The sequence below is a fragment of the Eucalyptus grandis genome, chromosome 5, assembly GCF_016545825.1.
Source record: "Eucalyptus grandis isolate ANBG69807.140 chromosome 5, ASM1654582v1, whole genome shotgun sequence".
Taxonomy (NCBI): Eukaryota; Viridiplantae; Streptophyta; class Magnoliopsida; order Myrtales; family Myrtaceae; genus Eucalyptus; species Eucalyptus grandis.
Window position 1 is genome coordinate 57,305,701 of NC_052616.1, and position 22,794 is coordinate 57,328,494.

Here is a 22,794-nt window from a genome sequence, read left to right on the forward strand (position 1 = left end):
CTTCACATAAGCAATGGCTGTTTGACTATTGCAATAAACTATCACCGGTCTTAGAACCTCAGTGACAGTGGCTAAATTTTCCAAGAAATGTTTTAGTCATATTGCTTCTTGCACTGTGGTATAGCATGCAATAAATTCTACCTCCATCGTAGATAAGGCCATGCATGTCTGTTTCTTACTATTCCAATAAATCGCACGTCCATTGAACAAGAAAGCATATTCATAAATCAATTTACGCTCATCTAGATCTCCACCCCCAATCAACATCTGAATAGCCTAATAGGCATAAATTATTCCCTTGGTAACAAAATCAATAGTCCATAGTGCCTTTCAAGTATCTCAGGATCCTCTTCACTGTTTTCTAGTGTACTTGACCGGGATTTGATTGATATCGACTTACCAATCCCACAGCATAATATATGTCAGGTCAAGTACACATTAAAGCATACATCAAACTTATGACCGCATTAGTATAAGGAATAGTTTCCATCACTTTAATTTCTTCTAGAGTTTTAATACACATCTCAGTACTTAGGCCTTCACCTTGCATGACAAGAATATCAATGGGATTACAATATTGCATATTGAAATGCTCAAGAATCTTCATTATATAAGACTCTTGTGATAAAGTAATGAGTTTCCTTAATTGATCTCTTTCGATCTTAACTCTTAATGTATAAGCAGCTTATCCCATGTCATTCATTTCAAAATTGGAGGACAACCATTCTTTTATGGTGATAACAAAAACTTTATCATTTCCAGCCAATATAATATTGTCAACATAAAGTAATAAAATCATAAATTTATCTTCAGACCACTTAACATATACACAGTGATCTTCTTCAATTATCGTGAAACCAAAAGTTGTTATAGCTCAATGAAAACAAAGATACCACTGTCTAGATGATTTCTTAAGGCCATGTATTGAGCGATGAAGTTTGCAAACTTTATGTTCTTAACCTTTAGCTATGAAACCTATTAGTTGTTTCATATAGATTTCCTTATCTAGTTTTCCATTGAGAAATGCCGTCTTAACATCCATTTGATGTAATTCAATGTCTAAATGTACAACGATGGTTAGGATAAAGCGTATTGAGGCAAACCTTACAACTGGTGAAAATGTTTCCTCATAGTCTATACCCTCTTGTTGAGTACCTTTCGCCACAAAATGAGTCTTATACTTTTTAATGGATCCATCTGCCCTTCGCTTAATCTTAAATACCCATTTGTTTCTAATGGCCTTATGATTATGTGGTAAATCAACCGAGTCCCAAACATAATTTGCCCTCATTGACTCCACTTCATCTTCCAAAACTTTTCTCCATTCTTCCTTATCAGATGATGAGAAAGCCTATTGAATAATTTTAGACTCAACATCGTCTTTCTGAACAATCATAAATACTTCCCCTTCAATCTCAAAATAACAACCAGGAATACTTTTACGATTACTCCTACGCAATTGAATTTCTTTTGAATTCAATTCGTCAAGCGATGCAAATCTTCATTTCCCTCTACAACATTAATGGGTGTGTTATTAGGGTCTTCCATTTCATATAATTGGAAGTCCTTATCAATATCACCTCTACTAGGGAAATCATTCTCCAAGAACGTGACATCTCGTGACTCCATTTCGATCACACTTCTATCAACTTGTTCATCTATGAACATGTACCCTTTAGAGTGTTCAGAATATCTTAGAAAGATACATTTCTTCCCTCTAGGACCTCAATTGCCATATTCTTTTGAAGAATCATAAACATAAACTGCACATTCCCATGAACGTAAACTACTTAAGTTTGGTTTCCTACCAGTCCATAATTCATAAGGGGTGAAAGTGATCAATTTTAAAAGCACTCAATTAAGTACATAGGCAGCAGTCAATAACACATCTTCCTAGTAAGAGATAGGTAAACATGCTTGCGTCATCATAGACCTAACAATTTACAATAGGGTTCTATTCCTTCTCTCAGCAACTTTATTTTGTTGTGGAGTACCAAGAATAATCAATTGTCGTACAATTCCCTTTTCATCACAAAGAGCCTTGAATTGCTCCAATAAATACTCACGTCCACGATTGATTCTCAATGCCTTTATTGTTTTGTTTAACTGATTTTCTACCATCGCTATATATCGTTTAAAGCAATCTAATGTTTCTGACTTATAGGAAATCAGAAAAACATAACTGAAACGCATGAAGTCATTTATGAAAGTAATGAAATATGAGACTCCATACCTCGCCCTCACGTTCAAAAGACCATAAATGTCAGAATGTATGAATTGCAATGAAAATTCAACGCTAGTCCCTTTACCGAATGGTTTTCTAGTTGTTTTTCCCGTTAGACAATGTTCACATACGGGTAAATCAACATTAGTGAGTGACCCTAAAAGGCATTCTCTAGCTAATCTTTACATTCTTTGCAACCCAACGTGACATAATCTAGTATGCCAAGTACTTGTATCATTCTTAACATTACTAGAAGATGTAATTAAAGAAAAAATAACCATCAACATTAATATTGTACTAATCATAATCAATGTCTAACACCATAAAACCATTCAATACATGATCCTAACCATAATAAACTGTTCCAAATAAATGTCAACACAATCACCATGGAAATTCAATACATAACCTAGGCTAAGAAGAACAACTACGGAGACCAAGTTTCGTCGAATATCTGGAGCATAAAGGATGTCATGTAGGAATAAGCTTTGACCACCACGTAAAATTAATTTACATGTGCCGATATCATTCACTTCAATTCTTGAATTATTCCCAACATATATCCATCTTCTTCCAAGCTGTATTCGATGATACTCCACAAATGCTTCTCGGTCTCTAGTTACATGGTCTGTTGCTCCTGAGTTTACAATTCATATTGGATGAGATTCAACAAGTATTACAATGTTAGAAACAAAAGCATTACTTAAAGTAATTGAGTAATAGGGTACCTCTTTCGGCCTAGTGCATTCACGAGCAAAGTGACCCATCTTGTCACAATTGTAGCACTCTATCTTGGCCTTGTTCTTCTTCCCACCATACTTCTTGCGTCAAAAGGTCTTAGCCATTTTAGGTGTCTAAGCAGTTTTCTTCCATTTATTGTTGAATTAATGATTCATTTTATGCTTGAAACTCGAAACTTTGCGCGAACTCAATTCAATAACATAAGCATGGATAGAGGATCTCGCAGCCTCTAGGTGCTTATTTTCTAATTCCAAATGACGCGCTATATCATCAAAAGTGACAATATTCTCATGATGCGTCTTATTAATTTCCATATGTTCTAATTGTCAAGAAGAGACCTTATAACAGCTTGAACTTGTTGTTTACTAGTAAGGGAGTGACCTACCTACTTTAGCTCATGAATCATGTTTGACATCTCCCCGAAGATGCTACCTCATCGTTACATTTGGGCTCTTTGGTATGTGTCAAACTCGATGGTGAATCTTTTTAACTTAGTGACAAATGTACCCCCAAACTTAATTTTCAAGGCAATCCACATAGCGTGAGCTTTATCATAACTTTTAAACTCACACATGATATCATCTTACATACAGTTCAGCAACGTTATGTGAGCAATACTGTTTTTTATTTTCCAAGTTTGATAAGCTTCTAGATCTCTCCTATATTGAGCTAAAGTTCTATGCTCATGTTCATCTATGGTGTGATTGAGGGTTTTCAAAAGCTCTTGCTCTTCAATGATGTACTGAACCTTTCGATGCTAAATATCATAATTGTTACGGTTCAGCTTCTCACCTTATTGAGGTCAGCCACAATGATCTTAGATGCGAAGTCATAATCAATTGTTATAACACATTGACATAATAAACACAAAATCAATACTAGCACACTTTTCAAAACAAACTAAATTAATGATAATTCAACAAAAGACACAGAAAGGAAAATTCACTATATTCTCAATCAGCTCCTATGTATGATTATTTTATTATCATTAATTAGTTTAATTTGCACAAATTTTAAATTCTAGGTAAGAATTTCTTTGAATTCTACTAACCTACGAACTCCCACTAGGAAAAATAATGACATGACCCCATGTAATTTCTACATTTTTCCACTAGCACAAAAGCATAGCATGATTTGAACCAATGTACAAAAAACAATCACGCTATGACTACAATCAAAACCACAATTCAACATGTAACGGAAAAAAAAAGGTATTTCCTACCATTGTTTGAATTTTCTTGGAACTAGAAAATTGCATGTATATTAAACTATATACATGCTACCATCAAACCAAACTCTTTAAAACATATATGGCATCATTTTCATATGGGCTAGCTACTGTATTTCTTAAAACATATGAAAATACAGGCCAAAAGAGAATAAACAACGTATTTTAAACCCCCAAAAATCCGTGTACTTAGGGTTCCCTACACATTTTTATACACATATCAAATTCAAATAAATAAAATAATTATACCACAGTGTAGAGCACATTCATACGAACCAAACGCCACCGACCACACTCCAATCGGAGCTCTCATGCACCCACATGCATCGCCTGAGTGTGCGGCGCGTGGCGCACGAGCCAGCAAGCTAGATGGCTCCTAGCCAATTCGATCAGTCTAACTGGCCCAACCGGCGACTAGTCTGACTAGTTTGACCGCCCAATCGATTGATCAATCCGACCCATTGACTAGTCAACGGTCGAGTCGGGTCGGGTCTCTTGACGGATTGGGTCTCAGGTCGAGTCGCTAGCCGGCGACCAGCCGGCCAATTGTTGCCAGCAATGACGTCATCTAGCGATTACCGATCGTTGGATGACGTCAACAAGCGTCGTTTCACCGACGGGCGCATGACATCATGCGTTGGCTCTCCCAGTGCGTCTAGCGCGTGATGCCCATGCACAGCGGCTTTTGGCAGCGCATGTGGGCACGTCCGCGTCTTCAGGCGGCGCTCAACCCACCGTTAGACTCATCTCAACCAGTACTTTCATCCTGTATATTTGAAAATTATTTTGGCCAAAAAAATATTTCAAAAAATGGCCAAAACCGTACGAATGTACACAATCCTAAACCCGTTCTTCATTTTGGTTCGTTTTCAACGATTTAGATTGCAATCCCAAGCAATAAACATCCAAACAGTGTAGATTTCATACTATTGATCTCGATATAAAATGGTAAACGAGAAAATTCGATAAAAACAATGCAAAATTCACGACCGAGCTCTAATACCAATGTTGGAATTCAAGTCTGCGGAAGATGACTTACCTTTATTCAATGCACAAACAAAAATTAACCCTAGAATAAACGTTGAATTGCGGATAAATCACGAAAAAAAATACTTCACATTGGTTTGAATGTAATCACGAGGAAAACACCCGATTTCCATAGCGTAAATGCCAATTGTTCTTGTAAAGGAGAAATTGAATGCCTTCTTTCTTTTTTATGGAAAGGGGAGAGAAAGAAAAAACTATTTCATTCTAAGCGTACGTTCTGCCAACCGTACCAACGGTTGTCTTCAAGAGTCTTTTATATGACTCCATCACACCCTTTCAAATGGTGTCTTTTCATCGTAGCATATTAAGACGAAATGGTGCATTCTCATCGCACCCCATCATGGAGGTATTAATAAAATACTACATTTCCCATCCAAATATAACATCTGCTGTAACTCGAAGCATTCTCGAAGTTAATCATCAAATTACGTGAAAACTTGTCAAGATGAACAGTTTAAATATAGGAGTTTCTCAACATCATCCAAAAAAGAAATAAAGAAGAAGTTTCTCGCACTCATAAGCCAAAGAGAAAAGAGAAAAAAAAAGTTCTGGGAGGGAGGAAGCTTAATCTAATATGGTTCCAAACGCGCTCCAATAGAATTAAGACGTGTTCTTGCCCTTCCAAAAAAGCCAACGATCCTCCCATCACCTGATTGTTTCGGGATACGGAATTTCCTTAACATTTTACGAGCATTCATTGACTCAGCTGACAATCCATACGGCCCATAAGTGGTGTATGTGGTATGTATTTCCAAGTTGTGAATGGTAGTGTAAGGAGTGCTTCCATTTTTGTCCATCCAACCGGATATCGAAACAAGACGCTCCTTAGGATAATCCAGATAGACCTGCGAGAATAGCAAAGCGAAACATGTTTTCCTTGTGAAAACAGAAGAAGATTTGAACCTCAAACTCTAGATATAGGATGCCAAAAGAAGTGCCTTATTCTTCGATGAAAAGAAACTGCGCTATATGAAGCTGAGAACATTGTGAAAAGCGACATGCATACATGTTAATGCATAAATCCGCGAACAACTTCCAGATAAAAAAGAGATAGAATCAGGAAAAGAAAAACAAAGAGAGAGATAGAGAGAGAGACCGGGGGATTGAGATATGGACTAACCCAGATGCCTGGAGACCCGTCTTCTCCGCCATGCTGAGGGCATTCAATGAAGGAACCATTGTTATCGTACGCAATCCTGATTGAGTGAATGATGTTGCTGGCAATCACATAAAATCCCCTCGACATCAGTATGCACTCCATCATCCCATGGAGTCCCACCGGAGCCTCCAAAGGCTCCAACGGTTTTGAAAGGATACAGATGTGGTATGGGCTCTGCATACACTCCTATGGAATTGAGAGTCTTGCCGCATGTTCCATAAAACCCGATGATTTTGCTTCCGGTTGCTGGATACCAAAAGTAGTTCCCTGTCTCCTTGCCAAAGGGACCAATTCTTCTTCTATTGCTGTGAAATGTGAGCGACTGAATAATAGCATTATTGATGTTTTTCTGACCATCGTCTCGCTTGTAACCAGATATTGATGTCAAGTACTCTCGTGGATAATCCAATCTAACCTGCGCAATCTCAAAAATACGTCTTCAAAATTGGATGAGTGGTGTAAACAAGACCTATTTGTCAAGTTTAGTTTTACCATATCATGTGACTGGACACATCCCAACATCATCTTGGCAAATGAGATTTAAGTAAGCATAGACGAATCAGTGAGGAAGAAGAACACTAACCCTAGTGATCCTGGCATCTTTGTCGTGACCACCGTGCCTATTTGACCGAACTTCTTCACCACTCTTGTCGTATACAAACATAATGTGACGGATAACATCATCGTGCATTACTTGAACTTCTATCACACCGTTAAATTTCCCGTCATACCAAGCATGTCCGCCTAGGCCTCCAAATGGGCCGATTGATTTAACTGGGTAGAGATATGAGATCGGTTCGAAATGTGCTCCAATTGCTTCAAGATGTTTATCACTCCTCCCGTAAAATCCAACAATTTTGCCACCCGTTGCAGGAGATGAGAAGTGCCATCCCTTTTCTTCACCAATAGGTCCGATCGTTTTTTTGTTGGTTTGAAAGGTGAGAGAAGTAATACCGCCCAAATGAAAATACGCAGATATTGAAGTCAGGTACTCATCCACAGCATCTATTTTGATCTACAGAAGTAGAAATAACCGTCAAACTCATGATATCAATCTCGAAAGAAATCCGCCAACGCAGTTAGTGCAAGTTTCATAAGGATTTTATGAAGCATAAGTACGCACAGGAACATACCGTATGGACGTTTCTTATTATATGGAACTCGTTTCCATTAATGCCACCATGAGTGTCTGATTGCCACAATTCTCTATTCTGCTCTTCATACTGAAACGCGATTGATTGGATGCATGGCCCTTTACTTGGTTCAAATTCAACAATGATTTTCCTTACATTGGTATGGGTATTGCCATCATCCCATAATGAGGCATTTGACCTCCCAAATAACCCCACCGACTTGAAGGGATAGAGCTTGTTAGAGCGTAGCTCGGCTTGCGCTCCAATAGATTCGAGGTAATCACCACTTGTCCCGAGGAACCCGATGATTTTCCCAGCTTCCGATGGTAAAGAGAAGTACGCCCCTTCCTCTCTACCAATGGGTCCCAGTATTCTTTTGTTGGTTTGAAATGTGAGCGAGTTGATTAGAGTGCCCTTGTCCTTTGCATTTTCAAGATATCCAGCAAAAGAAGTTATATACTCGTCCGCGGGTACCAATTCAACCTGCAAACAGGCCACAAAAGCACATATTTGATGGAGTGACTATATGTTGTGTCATTTGATGAGCAAAATAATTGGGTTGATTTATCTTGAAAAGTGATTCCGATCCATAAAACACGTTATATTTTCTAAGATTTGTGTAAATCCCTTATGGGTCATGTCCGAAGATATGGAAAGGGTTATGTTTCTAACAAATGTGGGAGTACATTTAATTTTGTATCTTTTTTTTTTCCTGGCTAGGTTTGTCTTACCTTAATTTTAATAAAGTGAAGTCATTGATTTTTCCATTTGGTTTACTAACAATCATGCTGATCCTCATGTATCTATGGTGTGAGCTTTTCACGTGCACTTGCGAAGCAATTATTAAGAATCGAGGTTCATAATTCTGTCATCGATTAAGGTTATGATAAGCCAGAAAAGTGAACTTATGACAGTCAAGTAGAAAAGGAAAATGAGAAAAGAAATGAGATACAACCTCGAAAGTTTTCTCCCCGCCAATCCCACCATGCCTAATTGATCGTATGGAACCGTTGTCGTCGACATAATCGAAAGCAATGGAGTGAATGAACGATCGATCATACCGAACAACAATCCTCTTGATATCAATGTATCTTCCATCATCCCAAGGATCTCCACTGTCACCTCCGAAAGGCCCAAAAACCTTGGAAGGATGAGTATGAGGAATCGGCTCATAATAAGCTCCAATGGACCCGAGATGAGTGCTGTCACAACTCCCATGAAACCCGACAATTTTGCCGCCGGTGTATGGAAATGAAAAATACCTTCCTTCTGCGGTTCCGAATGGTATATAACACTTTTCATTGGTATGGATTGTCAACGACCGAAGAATGGTGAGTCCGGAAACTTCTCCAATGTAGCCCGAGATGGAAGTCAAGTACTCACTCGGATAGTCAAGCTTAATCTGAGGGGAAAAAAATCAAAGTTCGAGAAGAGGTGAGGAAAGCAAGAAACAAATTCAAGAGATGAGATTGAAGGACGATTGTTATGTTCACGTTCTTGGTTTTGTGATGTCTCATTTCTTCCGATTTTTTTAAAACTATTTCTGGCCCTATCTATTTCCCCATGTCTTAAAGGAGCCAACTCAGCTATACAACCCCAAAACTTAAAAGAAGAGAGAAGAGAGAGAGAGAGAGAGAGAGAGAGAATGACTTACCCTATATGTTTTGCCTCCTCCATTCGTGCCATGTGTGAAGGGACCAACTGGACGTCCATGCTTGTCGTATAAAACAGAGATAAAGTTGATCGTTGAATCGAAACCTACAAGTATTTCCCTCACGTCTGTATGTTTCCCATCATCCCAAATGTTTGTACCATAATCACCTCCAAAAGGTCCCACAACTTCAAAAGGAAATGCATGAGAAATTGGCCCAAAGTGTGCTCCAATTGAATCAAGATAGGCGCCACAATTTCCATGGAACCCGATAATTCTTCTGCCATCAACTTGCGAACGAAAAAATTGCCCTTGTTCAAAGCCAAATGGTCCATATGTCCTGTTGTTGGTATCGAATTTGAGAGATTGAATAAAAGTTGGAATTCGGTAGTTTCTTATATGCCCTGAGATTGAAGTTAGGTGTTCATTTGGATAATCTAGCTTGACCTGCAATAAGTGCAATTTTTTTTGGAAGTGTGACCAATCTCTGTCAAGATAAATAAGTACTTTTGTTCAAATATAGAAACTAAATTCTATATTTTTTCTGTTCCTTTGATCTATTGTTCCATCTACATGGACTTCTACAATTCTATACGAGAGTTTATATTGATAATATGATGGGTTTTTGCTTCTTCTGTCATATAGCACATAATTACTTCTCTTAATCATGATGATCCAGAGTCCGAAACTCTTACAACTCAATGAAATTTTTAGGAGTAAAAGATACTAACCGTAAATAGGTCACCACAAAGATGTCCGCCGTGCTCGGAAGAACGCACTAAACATCCGTCTTGATCATAATCGATGGTGATGGAATTGATAACCTTGTCAACGAGGACACTAATTTGTCTTACGCCTATGTATGTTTTATCATCATAAGCACCGCCGCGTTGACCTCCATGCGGCCCGTCGGATTTCAATGGGAGAGATCCATCGATGCAATCAAGATAAGGGCTTCTCACCAACTTGTCCAATATTTCATGCCATTTATCTTTTGACTTATCGCTAAGGAAGGAACCTAATCTTTTGAGGGCCGATGGATGACCTCCTGCGTAATGAAACAGACTTTGAGACAACGCCTCATAGCCTTGTTTAGGTTCTGATCTCTTGAAGGCATAGTGACAAAAGAGTTGAAGTGCGTGATCTGGATTCAATCCATTGACAATGTACTTGTCATCTACCTTGAGATCTTTCAGCAAATCTCGATCTCTTGTCGTGATCAAGATTCTACTCCCAGGGCAAAAGGATTCTCGATCTCCAGCACCGAAGTGCTTCATTTGTTCTTTGTTAGTAACATTATCCAGAACAAGAAGTATCTTTTTACAACGCATTTTACGCTTTATCTCGTTAATGTTGGTGTGAATGTCATACATCTTCACTCTTTCCTCCTTCACGAGATTTTGGAGTAACTTCTTCTGCAAACCAAGAAGATCACTTCGATTCGCTTCTCCAATTTCACCAAGAAAGACAGAACACTCGAACTCGCCACAAATGCCGTCACAAGCAACTACGGCCACTGTTGTCTTACCTATTTGTTCCGTACCACATATGCCTATCATGCGCACATCCTCCTTACAGCCTTTCTTTAGCAAGGAAATCACATCGTTTGCCAAATGATCTACCCCAATTGCATTGTTCACGAAGTAGAGAGGCTGCGTTTGACGAATCTTCTCGGAAAGGTAGTGGACTATCATTTCAGTGAGCTTCGCTTCATTGCTGGTGTGAAAAGTTAGTACATGAATTGTATGAGCAATATGTATGAGAACATGCGACCAAAAAAAAAAAAAAAAATTGTCTGAGAACATAAACGGACACTTGTACCTTTAAGACGACGTACGACAAAAAAATTGTGCTCAAATTATATGTGGGTATATATGAGACAAGAATGGAAGAACATCAAGCATGACGAAATCACCATAGGCATTGGCATGAATAACAAAGAAATGGACATTAACCAAGCTCTACTTTCGATAGACGCCTCATCCTGCGGCAGAGGAACGAAGGTGCGTCAAGTTTGTTTGTTTTTTTCTCTTTTAATGGCTTTTCTCAATTGTCTTGCGCTGCGCCGTACCATGCATACGAAGAAGCAACACATTTCTGATTAAGGCCATAAAAAAGTAAAAATTAAGTAAAAAGCATTCTTCGTCAATACTTTCCCAAATTCTACTATGTTCTTATGTTTCTAAGTCTGAAACTCCACAATTTGACCCCAAAAAACGGTAGAAAACCTCAAAAGGCACTTGTCGCGGAAAAAAAATTGTTGACCCTATTATACATTGTTGGAACTGAACCTATTCAAACCTAGCATCTCATTTGCATTTCTCTCCCTTTACAGTTTTAATTTTGGTTCCTCAATTCTCAACAATGCATACAAGAAACTCTGGGGAATTCATACGGCTTATTGCTTTGACTTTCTTAATATTTTAAAAGAAAAATATTAAAAGCATTTGTTCAATATCATGTCTAATTATCAATCGTTCTAAAAACTTAAGCTAGACCTAGTAAGTGTAGAAATATATAATTGGAGAGGTAAATAGGAACTTAGGAAGCATGTAAGTTTTTTGTGAAATGCTTTCAACAGTTTAAAATCTTAAGCTATTAAATAAATGTATGATTTAATGTTTAATTACTTTAACATGTGCCATGAGTTTTGCTGGCCTACAATTAGCATTCCAGTTGCATCTAACATCTGGTCCTCTATACAAATTTGTCATATTCTTTTCACTTTTGCCTCTCCCACCATTTCAAATTCACCGACTACGAAAGTTCACTTGCCAAAACCCTAACCCATCTACCGAACCAATGCTCAGCCCCTCCCCTCGACGCCCACTGCGCTGTCACTATTCGCTGCCGACCACCACCCGAGCTGAGCCACAACCCATCCAGCTCTGCCTGAGTCAGATCTGAGTTGAACTCGATAGATCTGAGTGGAGCTCGACCCAGACCACGGCCGAGAAGAGGGATATGCGGAGAGCATAGCGAGAAAGAGAGATGCTTAAAGGGCTTGGTTTTAATTTTTCAAAAAATGGCAATAAGAATTTTTAGGATAGTCGAAAGAGACTTCTACTTGTTCCATTCCCTCAAGAAAACCAATTCCGTTGATTTTTCACAAATTCCATCTACAAAGCAGACAAACCAAAGAAATAACTTCGAAAAAGGAAAATCACCGACGGCGATACTAAGCTTTGACATGGAGCAAGAATCACAGGTACGTACCCATGGGCGTGGTTCTCCAAATGCAAGCCCGAAAGATGCGTGGCCTCTTCAAGGGCATCCCTCCATTTTTTTATCTGCGCATCGTCTCTCTTAATCTCACACAACCTCTCGAAACCTTGTGCGAACTCGCTTCCGCTCGTCAATTTCGAAACATCGTCCGTGCTCACGCCATGAAAGATGGAAACGACCACGTGGCCATCATTCTTGAGCTGCCTTCTGCAGTCGAGGATCTCGACCAGCTCATTCAGGCACGATTTGGAGTCAGCATAGTTTCTGGTGAACACAATGAGGGCGAATCTTGCATGGCGAATCGCTCCCAAGAGCTTGTCATTGATGTACTCCCCAGTGTCCTGAGGGTCTTCGTCGCTGAAGCAGTCAATCCCCGCCCGGTCCAGCTCGCGGAAGAGGTGTGATATGAAGTTTTTCCTCACGTCCTTGCCTCTGAAACTCACGAATACATCGCGTTTCCATTGATGAGATGACATGGTTCCTGTCTTTTTGATATGTGGTGTAGAAACTTTGGTCTAGAGGCCAAATGGGTATTTATGTTAGGAAGACTTTAAGAGGAGACTTCTTCATGATGACTTCGAGGAAATAATGCACCCTTCAACACTAGGATCAATTTGAACACGGCTGTTGATTATTAGTCGTTCCCGTGTATATTTTATATCCCTCTTTTTCTGAAATGATTAAACTAAACTTGAACATGCATGTAGTCGTACAATAAATTACCAAGTGAAGACAAAATATTGGTGGGATGCGTTTATTTGACCAAAATAGTCAGTTGACTTAATAAGCGACTTGGGGGTGCGTTTAGTTCTCTCAAAAATGTTTTTTGGCAAAACGTAAATGGGCCAAAAAAATGTAATTAGTATTTGGTAAAGTATATTTTGAAAACACATTGCCAAGCAACTTTACTTTAAATACTATTTGGTAAAAATTATGCATTGTCATTTTTCCTTTTTTATTAAAAAAACTCTCAAACTATCTACCGGCAGAACTCAGCTAATGCCTACCAGCCACGCCTGAGGTTGGGTGACTTGAGCATGGCTAGCAGGGTCTAGAGTGGCTTGCGCACAACTAGAATTGACCTTGTTGGTGGCCTAAACCTTCGCTGGTGAGTTCATGTGAGGTAGGGACATTTCCAAAATCATGAAAATTGAGCGAAGGTAGAGATGAAAGAAACAAAAATGTATTTGCAGTCCGGAAGTATAGCATACTAAAGCACCTCTAAGCTTGCCTTGGGCCAAACGCCTTGTAAATGCAATTACATTTCCCCAAAACTATCTCCAAAAAAATTGTCAAATGCTATTTACATTTACCCAAAAGACTTTAGAGCCCGAAAAGACTTTGGCAATACCGAACCAAACTTACCCTTGTTTGTGATTGGTTCTAGGAAATCTAGAGTTTGCAACTTGGATTTACTTGATAAACTTTGTCAGTTCCAACTAACATTTGTAAAAGAAAAATGAATTGAATGGCAGGTGCAAAATCACTCTCTCTCTCTCTCTCTCTCCCTATCGATCGTATGTTCAACTTCAAAAAAAAATGTGACAAAATGACACAAGTAATCCTTAAGCTATGCTCAAATATGTAATGTGATTCATAAACTTTTAATTTGTTCAATACGGTTCATTAACTGTAACATAATGTGTAATATAGTCTCTGAATTTTTAATTTATTCATTATGATCCATGAACTTTTGATACATGTTCAATTTAGTCCTGGAACTATATGACAAAGTTCAATATTGTCCCTGAACTTAAATTAATGGAAGGACAACATTGAATATTTTAATATAGTTCATAGATTAAGTTGAATAAGTTCGGGATCACATTAAACAAACTAAAAATTTATGGATCAAATTATATACTGGGTCAAAATTTAGGGATTATGTGGGTGATTATTCCTAAAAATGCAGAATCAAATACAAAGTATTTGCATAAAAATCGACAGCCATGAAACTAAGAACTGTAAAAGCATGTGGACAGCTGACCGTTCGCTTCCAAGTGCGCGTCACGTGAGTTTGGTGGACATTTCAATCCCTTTTAACATTTCTTTCTAGTTTTTCCCCTTATATTTAGTTTTGTTCGAATTAGATGCGGGTCATCGGCCATCGTAATTTTTTTTCTTCTTCACGTGGAGATATTCCAGAGGCGTGCTATTAAGGAAAAGTTCATGGATTATTAAACGGGAACTAATGTTCCTCTCACGATACAATTGCATATGTTTAGTGTGGACTCTCCCAAATCCTATTAATCACAACTTGATTTCTTAATTACAATCAACTTGGCTTCGTGGAGGAGAGTTGAAGCCAAGGACGAGGAGAGATGAAGATGGGGTAAGGTTTTTTTAGTCATAGACAGAATATATTTTTATTCTTTTCAGGTCTCAAACCCGAATAGAACCGGAATAGTCATAATACGCGAATTTAGAGCCTTTGCTCAAATTGGAGGAGACCCGAATAAATAAATAGAAAATGAAGCCTTCAGTTCAGGCTTTTTTGACAGCCCTAAACGGTGTTCCTAGAAACTAGAGCTGTCAAAAAAGCCCAACCTAACTCGGGCTAATCTATTGAAAATTATGATACTTAAGTGAGTGTTTTCTAGAAGTCATGTACTCAAATGATTAAAAAAGAAACAGTTATAGTATTGCTCTCGAGTGTGCATCGTATGAAAATTATTGACATTTGTGATATTCTTATCCAGTCCTTTCTTTCAAAGCTTTTGGTGGTTGGCATGAGCAAGCCATCAAGCCATTATGCTTATTCTAAGCTGATACAGTCAAGGTCATGGTTCAATAACTTGCAAACAATTATTGGTTTGGTTCGAGCATGAGCCAAATCTCTCTCTGTCTGAAGATTATACTTTCAACTTCGTAAAATGCAAAATCCAATATAAGGTGAGGTTTATGCGAAGAAAAACTACAATTTAGTACACTCATAATAAAGTTACTCTAAATTAATTTTTTGACAAGCAAAAATCATAAACTGGCATATTTATAATAAATTTACCCAAAATTGATTTTTTTACCACTAAAATCTCAAATCGGTATATTTGTGACAAATAGGTCATAAAATCCCAAACCGTTATACCTGTTAACTGTCATATATTATCCAACTCAGTAATTTGATAGTGAATTTTACTGAAAACTAGTAGAGAGTAAAGTTATCATGTTTGGCGTTTTCATAATATTAACTTTACAAAGTATTTGCACGAAAATCGACAGCACCGAAAGTAGGGCTGCAATACGATGTTGACAGTTGACCTTTGGCTTCCAAGAACTGCAATACGATGTTTCCAGCAAACCTGGATTTCGGGCGCATTTGAAGGCCACTTAATATTTCATCGACCATTGTAAATTCTTTTCTTCCTCAAAGTGGGAGTAGACCGTGATTCTTTATGCACAAGGGAGCTGATGCTCCTGGGATACAGTCGATGCTCAAGTCGTCGTAAATGTTCTATTAAAATAAACCCGTACCAACGTTTAGCAGAAATTCGCGAGTTTATATGAAAAATGGGGGCAACTATGGGCTGCGGAATCTGAATACAAAAAGAAACACTAGATTATTCCAACCCGAGCAAGCAAGTCAACTTGGAAAATTTTATTTGGCTTTGGATCCTTTTACGTGAACCTTTTATTAGTGATCACGTGAGACCAAACGGGCGGCTCCAGTTTTTCATGCATTCGGTAATAAAGATGTACATCTTTGTAGATAGAAAATAGTTATACCATTTCTGTAGTCACTCACACCCAACCTTTTCACGTGCAATTTGTTGGGATGTAATATGTGGAAACGATAGGATATTGCAATTTACGTCAATACGAAATCGCCAGAGAAATAAATAAGAAAAATAAGGACACTAGAAATTTACGTAGTTTGGTCTAGTATCGGTACCTACATCCACAGGAAGAGCCAATAGCAAATAATTCACTAAAATCAGAGAATCAAAATTTACAATCGCTCAATCGTTCAAATATTTTCCACGCCTAGATTTAACCTCAAATCCTAAGTGTTTACAAATAAATAACTCACTTGGGAATAAACTCACGATACAAAAATACCACGCGTTCAAATCGCACGTCAAAAAAGAAAATTCTCCAGGTGGACGTGCGGCTTCTTACGTTTGGCATCTTGCTTCGGCGGCGTGCGGCTTCTCACAGCTCGTACGTTCAGCAGCCCAAAAAGAAGAAATAACCTACGCCTTTGTCTCTTTTATTCGTGTGTGTGTGTGCCCAAGGTCAAAGGTTTGAACTTGGCCCTTCACACCAAAAGGAATTCGGCAACACGGACCTGGGCCCACTTTTGGTTTCACGTGAGACTGTATGCAGAGGGGACTTCATCGGCCAAAGAAAGAAATCCTAAATATTGATGTGTTTGGGCCCCACCGTGGATAACGTCTGCGGCTTCTTTGGCCTCCTCTGCAACCACGTAAAATAACAAAACCTTGCTGCCCTTTATTTATTTCATCTTTTGTAATCCTTCGCGAGTCCAGCGAATTTCTTCTACTTGGGAAATTTTTATCAACAAAATTCAGTATAATAAATCATCATCCGAATTCAAACTTGAGACATAATTCAACACAATTCTTAGCATATGATGTTCTAAGTGTAAAATCAGGTTCAAAAAGAGAAGACCAAATACAAGATGTAGATAAGGGGCTTGAAGATATTACAAACAGAACCAGGGGTCCTCTACATACAACATCTATTCTCCATAGTTATAAGGCAATATGGCAAAGACATACACTGGCACGTGCCAAAAATGATGGGCCATGTACACTCGAAAGCACGCACAAGTACAAATTATACCCGACATGCACAAGCGAAGGCACACATTGGCAGCTATCAGTACTCACTACTAGTGAGTCACTAGTGTCCTATATGCGCACTGTCAAGCGAAATTAGAAAGCTTCCAGACCTCCCATGAAATCCGACTATCCTTCCACCGGTTGAAGGAAATGAGAAGTACTTCCCTTTCTCGATACCAAATGGTCCGTAAGTTCTTTCGTTGCTCTGAAGTGTGAGGGAGCAAATCACATGTCCAAAATCATCTCTTATGTAACCAGAATACGAAGTCAAATACTTCCTGGAGCAATCAAGTTGTATCTGCAAGCTCTTTACCGGGATGCATTTCTTTCACCAACAAAGCCGTTTATTTAGAAACTTGTCCATGATCGGTTGGAGGAAATCTGGACCTGCAACTTCGATTTAATTCAACACATTTTCATGAGTTCCCGGTAACTTTTGCCAAGGGAGATGGAGTAAATGCAGGAGCAAAATTACAGCACTGAAACTAGAGCTGCAGTACGATGTTGACTGTTGACCGTTGATCGTTGGCTTCCCAAGAGCGCATTATCCGGCTTTGGTGGACAATTCAAGGCCTTTTAATTTTGCGTTTTTGTTTGAATTCGTGCGTGGAATTGGATGCGGGGCTCACCGGCCAAGGAGAGTGCAATGCCCCGGGATTGTTTTTGGGCTTTGATTAATATGGGAGCTATCTCGTGGGATTACAGTGCGCGATGGTCAAATCGTCGGTGCATAATGAACCACCATGAAAGATGACAATATAATTTCCAAGATTCTAGATTACATGTCAGCCTAAACTTCAAAATTCACCGATATTTTTACCTCAAATGATGTATCTGAGCTACTTATTGAATTCTCTGCAACACAAGTCCGATGTCAATGTCCATAAAAAGAAATGTCCATAATTTGACCATTAAAAGTGCTTAAGACCTTAATAGCGAGTTATAATTAATTGATGGGACACGTGACAATATAACAAGTCATTGAAAGATAGTCACACCTCGTAAGTCTCGTCTCTCCTCCGTCGGCCTGTGTTTAGGGCTCTGGATTGTCGACCCACTGTTTCTATACTCAAAAGTAACGGAGTCTTCACCGATCCAGTGACTATGTTTATTTCTTGCACATCTGTGCAGATATCATCATCCCACGCCTCGACTACCAAAAGGCTTCATGGATTTGAAGGGACCAGAACAATAAATTGGTTCTGAGTAAACGCCTATTGAACCAAGATGGGCATGGGATTTATAAAAGCCAATTATATTGCTACATACCAATGGACAGCAAAAGAACCAACTTTTTTCTTCATCAAACAGTCCGTGCCTTCTTATATTAGTTTGAAATATCAGCTATCGAATGACAATTGAGCTAAAGTCACGTCTGATATAACCGGAGACTGAGGTTAAGTATTCATGTGGGTAGTCCAAAGACAACCTACAAAGTTTGCAATTAATGTGCTTAGCTATGATAGGAAGTTGAGTTGGACGGGGAAAAGAAAGTTAATGCTAAACCTAATCTCATTTATCATTAGCTCCCGTTTCTTTTCTCATTCAGGTATTTCCTTCCATATTGAATCTTGCAGCAATGATAATTCCATTAATGATATGCATTGAAAGACTCCAAAAAGTCAATAAAATTTCTTTTGTGTAGCAAAGCTAAAGAAAAGATTGGTAAGAAAGATAGTCCTAGTCCTAAAACTCGATCACTCATCATATAAACTTCACCTTTGCCACTTCTATCCTGTTTCGAAGACCTAGTGGACTCGCCATCTTTGTCATAGCCAATGGCGGTGAGGTTGACAACGCTTTTCAACAATATCTTTATTTTCTTCACGCCAATTTATTTTCCATTCCAAGGTTGTCTCCCTTGGCCTCCAAATGGTTCGGTAGACTTGGACAAAGATGATATACTGGTTCTAAGTGCACTCCAATAGATTCCAAAAAGGGAAAAAATGAGCAAAAAGTCCTAAATTTATTAATTTTGTTACATTTAGTCCTAAATCTTTCAATTTTATCAATTGAGTCTTACATATTTTCACGTTTTGCCAATTAAGCTCTTTTGACCAACTTTAGTCGGAAATTGCCAATATGGATGTCAATCGTACCACGTGACACAGCCGGCACTAATTTGGATAATTCGCATAACTTTTTTTCTATTCTTTCTTTCTTTTTCTTTCCAAGCCTAGTGAGGGCCACTCGACCCTCATCAGCCATTTTCGAGAGTTGTGACCTTGGCTCAATGGCCGACAAGGGTCATCAACCCCAAGGTTGAACATGGTCTAGGTGGACAATTCCTACCTTAGAACTAAAAATTGCCCACTAAGGACCGGTTCCGAAAAATTAGAACCGAGACCCGCTGATTGGTTACATGGATCCACCCAAGAACCGAAATACCGATTGAGTCTGATTCCCAGGTGGATACATGGAACCAGTCCCCAATACTTACCAAGCTTGTTCGGCCTTATATTTGGGGCTGAATTGCGAGCCATTTAATTTGATTAAGAATTAAAAATTATAAGGCAAAATGAATAGACAATACTCATTAGCTAAAATGCCAGTTGAGTTTGATTCCCAGGTAAATCCATGGAACTAGTCCCCAATACTTACAAAGCTTGTTCGACCTTATATTCGAGCTGAATTGCAAGCCATTTAATTTGATTAAGAATTAAAAACTATAAGGCAAAATGAATAGACAATACTCGTTAGCTAAAAACTTAATTTGTTCGAAGGTCATGGTGTGGTCCTCTTAAGGTTTCCTTATACAGGAAACGAGTGGAGATTTAGACTCAAGGTTAAAAGTCCTAACCTCTTAAAAGTTAAAACATTAATTGCTTAACTTCTCTTTTTTCAATGTCAACCTAATTTAATCACTGGATGGTTAAGGAAAGACTTAATTATACTCTTAAAATGAGTCATTGGCTCCTATGGACATCTCCGATCATTTCTCTCCTTCATTTACCTTTGTTTATTTTGTTTTGGTTGAGAAAGTAAATAAATGGATTATTAGAATGAAAAAAGAAAGTATGGAGTTAATCCTATTACACACCCAATAATTAAGTAAATAAAATGGAATTTCTTTTTAAAATTATATATAATGGTCTGATGGGCAGGTGATTCCATGCCTAGAACCAAGAATCATACCGGTACTCAATGATTCCACTAAATTGGAACCAAGAACCGGATCGGCCCCCATGGGAATCGTCAATTCCAATTCGATTCTAGGCTGTTCTTGGTCTTTTTGCACGCCCTTCATCAACCTTGGCCCATGGTTGGCAAGGGTTGCCGCCTCAACCATGGTTAGCAAGGTCGGCAGGGGTCAGCCGGCAACCCTCATCGAACTTGGTTGAGGAAAAAAAGGTAGAAAGAAAAAGAAAAGAAAAGAAAAGAAAGGAAATAAAAATTATAGAAATTGTTCACATATGCATTGACCGTCCTACTTCTTATTACTAACGTCCACATAAGCAATTTCTAGCTAAAATTAGTCACATTGGCAAAATTAAAAGGTTTAAAACTAAATTAACAAAAGTGCAATAGGTCTAAGACTTTGGATAATTTCATATTCCAAATAGGTGATAGAACTTCCATAATATCCAATTATCTTTCCTCCAATTGCTAGAAATGATGGATACCTTCCCTTTTCAATACTTAAGGGTCCATATGTCCTTCTTCTTCTTTTTGTCTGCGTCCATATGTTCTTTCATTGCTCAAAAATGTGATTGAATTGATAATAGTAGAGCTAAAATCACTCGCAATATATCCCGAAACTAAAGTTACACACTCGATGTTTTTTAGTAGAGCTCAATGTGTTCTCCAATAGAATCAAGAAAAGTACCTTATCTCCCAAAAACTCCAACAATTTTCCTGACTTCTCATGGCAAGGAAAAATACTTCCCTTCTTCTCTTCCATACGGTCCCCATATTCTTTTGTTGGTTCGAAATGTGAGCGAGTTGACTGAGGCCCTTATATGTATTGATATATCCAAAAAAAAAGAAGTTGCGTACTCATCCGGCTATACCAACATAACCTCCAAAGAGGCCCCATAGACAAATTCGAGGAAAATAACCAAAAAAGCCTTAGATCTATTGTAATTGTTTTAGTTCAATCCTAAATTTTTTAAATTATGCCAATTAAGTCATAAATTTTTTTACGTTTTACCAATTGATTCAATTTGGCCGATTTTGGCTAGAAATCATTAATGTGGACTCCAGCTATCCTACGTGATACTATTGGCGATGATGTGGACATCTTTAATAATATTTTGAATTTATTATATTTTTTTCTTCTTTTCTTTTTTTTTTTTTTTTTACCTGGACTTAGGGCTGTCGAGGGTCGCCAGCCCCAAGCGAGGGAGCCATAGCCCTCGCCATTCCCTCACCGAGTCTCGGGGGAGGGCTGCAATGCCCTCTCTTGGCCATATTTAGGCAAGGGGTCACATCCCTCGCTTAGAGCCGATGAGGTTTGCGACACCCTCCTTAGTGCCATGAGGTTTTCTTGACCCTTGCCGAGTCTTAGGCAAGGGTTATGGCACCTTCGCCTAGCTTGATATGGGCAAGGGGCCATGCGCCCTTACCTTGGCTAGTGAGGGCATCATGCCCCTCTCTTAAAGCCAGTGAGATACCTAAACAACACACTCGATATGGTAGACTGTGTTATAAATATAGCATCCAGAATAATCACTCAAACACAACTTTTACAATATACTCTCTCTCACCACATACTCAACTATTATAAGTTTCATTTCTCAATTACAGAAGGATAACTTGTTCACACAGAGCTACTAAGGCTGTCTATCCGACACTTAACTTAATGTTTCGAAAAGATGAAGAAGAGCTTTATTTCATGAATAGTCTGACCCGTCCCCCCATTTAGTTATTTAAAAGAACTAGGGAGGACTCTAATCTTTATATGCTCTGACTTTGGATATTCTAAGCTCCAATTTAAGAGCTTCTAGGCCTCCCCCTAGCCTAAGGCTCTCTCCTTGAGTCTTTACTCTACCTGTAGTGGCTTGAGACTATTAAACAATTATTGTAAAATTCATGGAGTGAAACGTTAGTTGACTACTAGCTAGACTCCTCAGCAAAATAGTATAACATAAAGAAAGAATAGAACAATTTTTTAAATTTATGCGAGATACCTATCGATCAACAAAACACAAGAGAGAAAGATTTCAGAGAGGATGAATCACTAAACAACAATATCCTCTCCACAAAGCTCCAAAAATAAAGAACTCTAACTCATTGAAGTCAAGATTAGGAACCATCGTCCACAATACTGCCACCTTCTCGATAGTGCTGTTGTTCTCATAGCATAGAAGAAAACAAAGAATCTGTTGAAGCAATGCGTCAAGTAAATCACACAATCAGTTGTAGCTGCTTTCGATGATGATGGATCATTTGAAAAGCTGCTTTCAGTTTGTTCCCTTCAGAATTTGACTCTTTAGAAATGCTGACATCTCAAAGCTTTGAAGGTGGTAGCATTTGAGGTTGTGCATCATGGGAGTTTCCTACAAATATCAAAAGCAATTGCCCTGTATTGATCAATGCACCTAATCTCCCGTGCCTTAACTATATTGGTGGGCTCTTCTCCAAG

The 22,794-nt window shown here is 38.5% G+C and overlaps 1 protein-coding gene across 1 annotated transcript; it reads right to left on the minus strand.

Annotated features, from left to right (window-relative positions):
* Positions 1 to 5,796: 5,796 nt before the first annotated feature.
* On the minus strand, positions 5,797 to 12,884 carry LOC104447603 (jacalin-related lectin 4). Its single transcript, XM_010061323.3, has 8 exons — positions 12,400 to 12,884; positions 9,915 to 10,899; positions 9,187 to 9,630; positions 8,488 to 8,934; positions 7,533 to 8,015; positions 6,983 to 7,414; positions 6,361 to 6,814; positions 5,797 to 6,085 (listed from the first exon to the last, which is right to left on the minus strand). The coding sequence occupies exons 1-7, from the start codon at positions 12,882 to 12,884 to the stop codon at positions 6,422 to 6,424; spliced, it is 3,669 nt and encodes a 1,222-aa protein (XP_010059625.3). The 3' UTR covers positions 5,797 to 6,085; positions 6,361 to 6,421.
* Between the last annotated feature and the right edge of the window lie 9,910 nt (positions 12,885 to 22,794).

Excerpts from the sequence above, each read along its gene's own strand:
- LOC104447603 (XM_010061323.3), bottom strand. The coding sequence starts at position 12,884 with ATGTCATCTCATCAATGGAAACGCGATGTATTCGTGAGTTTCAGAGGC. Across the intron at positions 9,631-9,914 it reads TTTGTGGTGACCTATTTACG|GTCAAGCTAGATTATCCAAA; the intron begins GTTAGTATCTTT and ends CACTTATTGCAG. Across the intron at positions 8,935-9,186 it reads GAGGAGGCAAAACATATAGG|ATTAAGCTTGACTATCCGAG; the intron begins GTAAGTCATTCT and ends TTTTCCCCTCAG.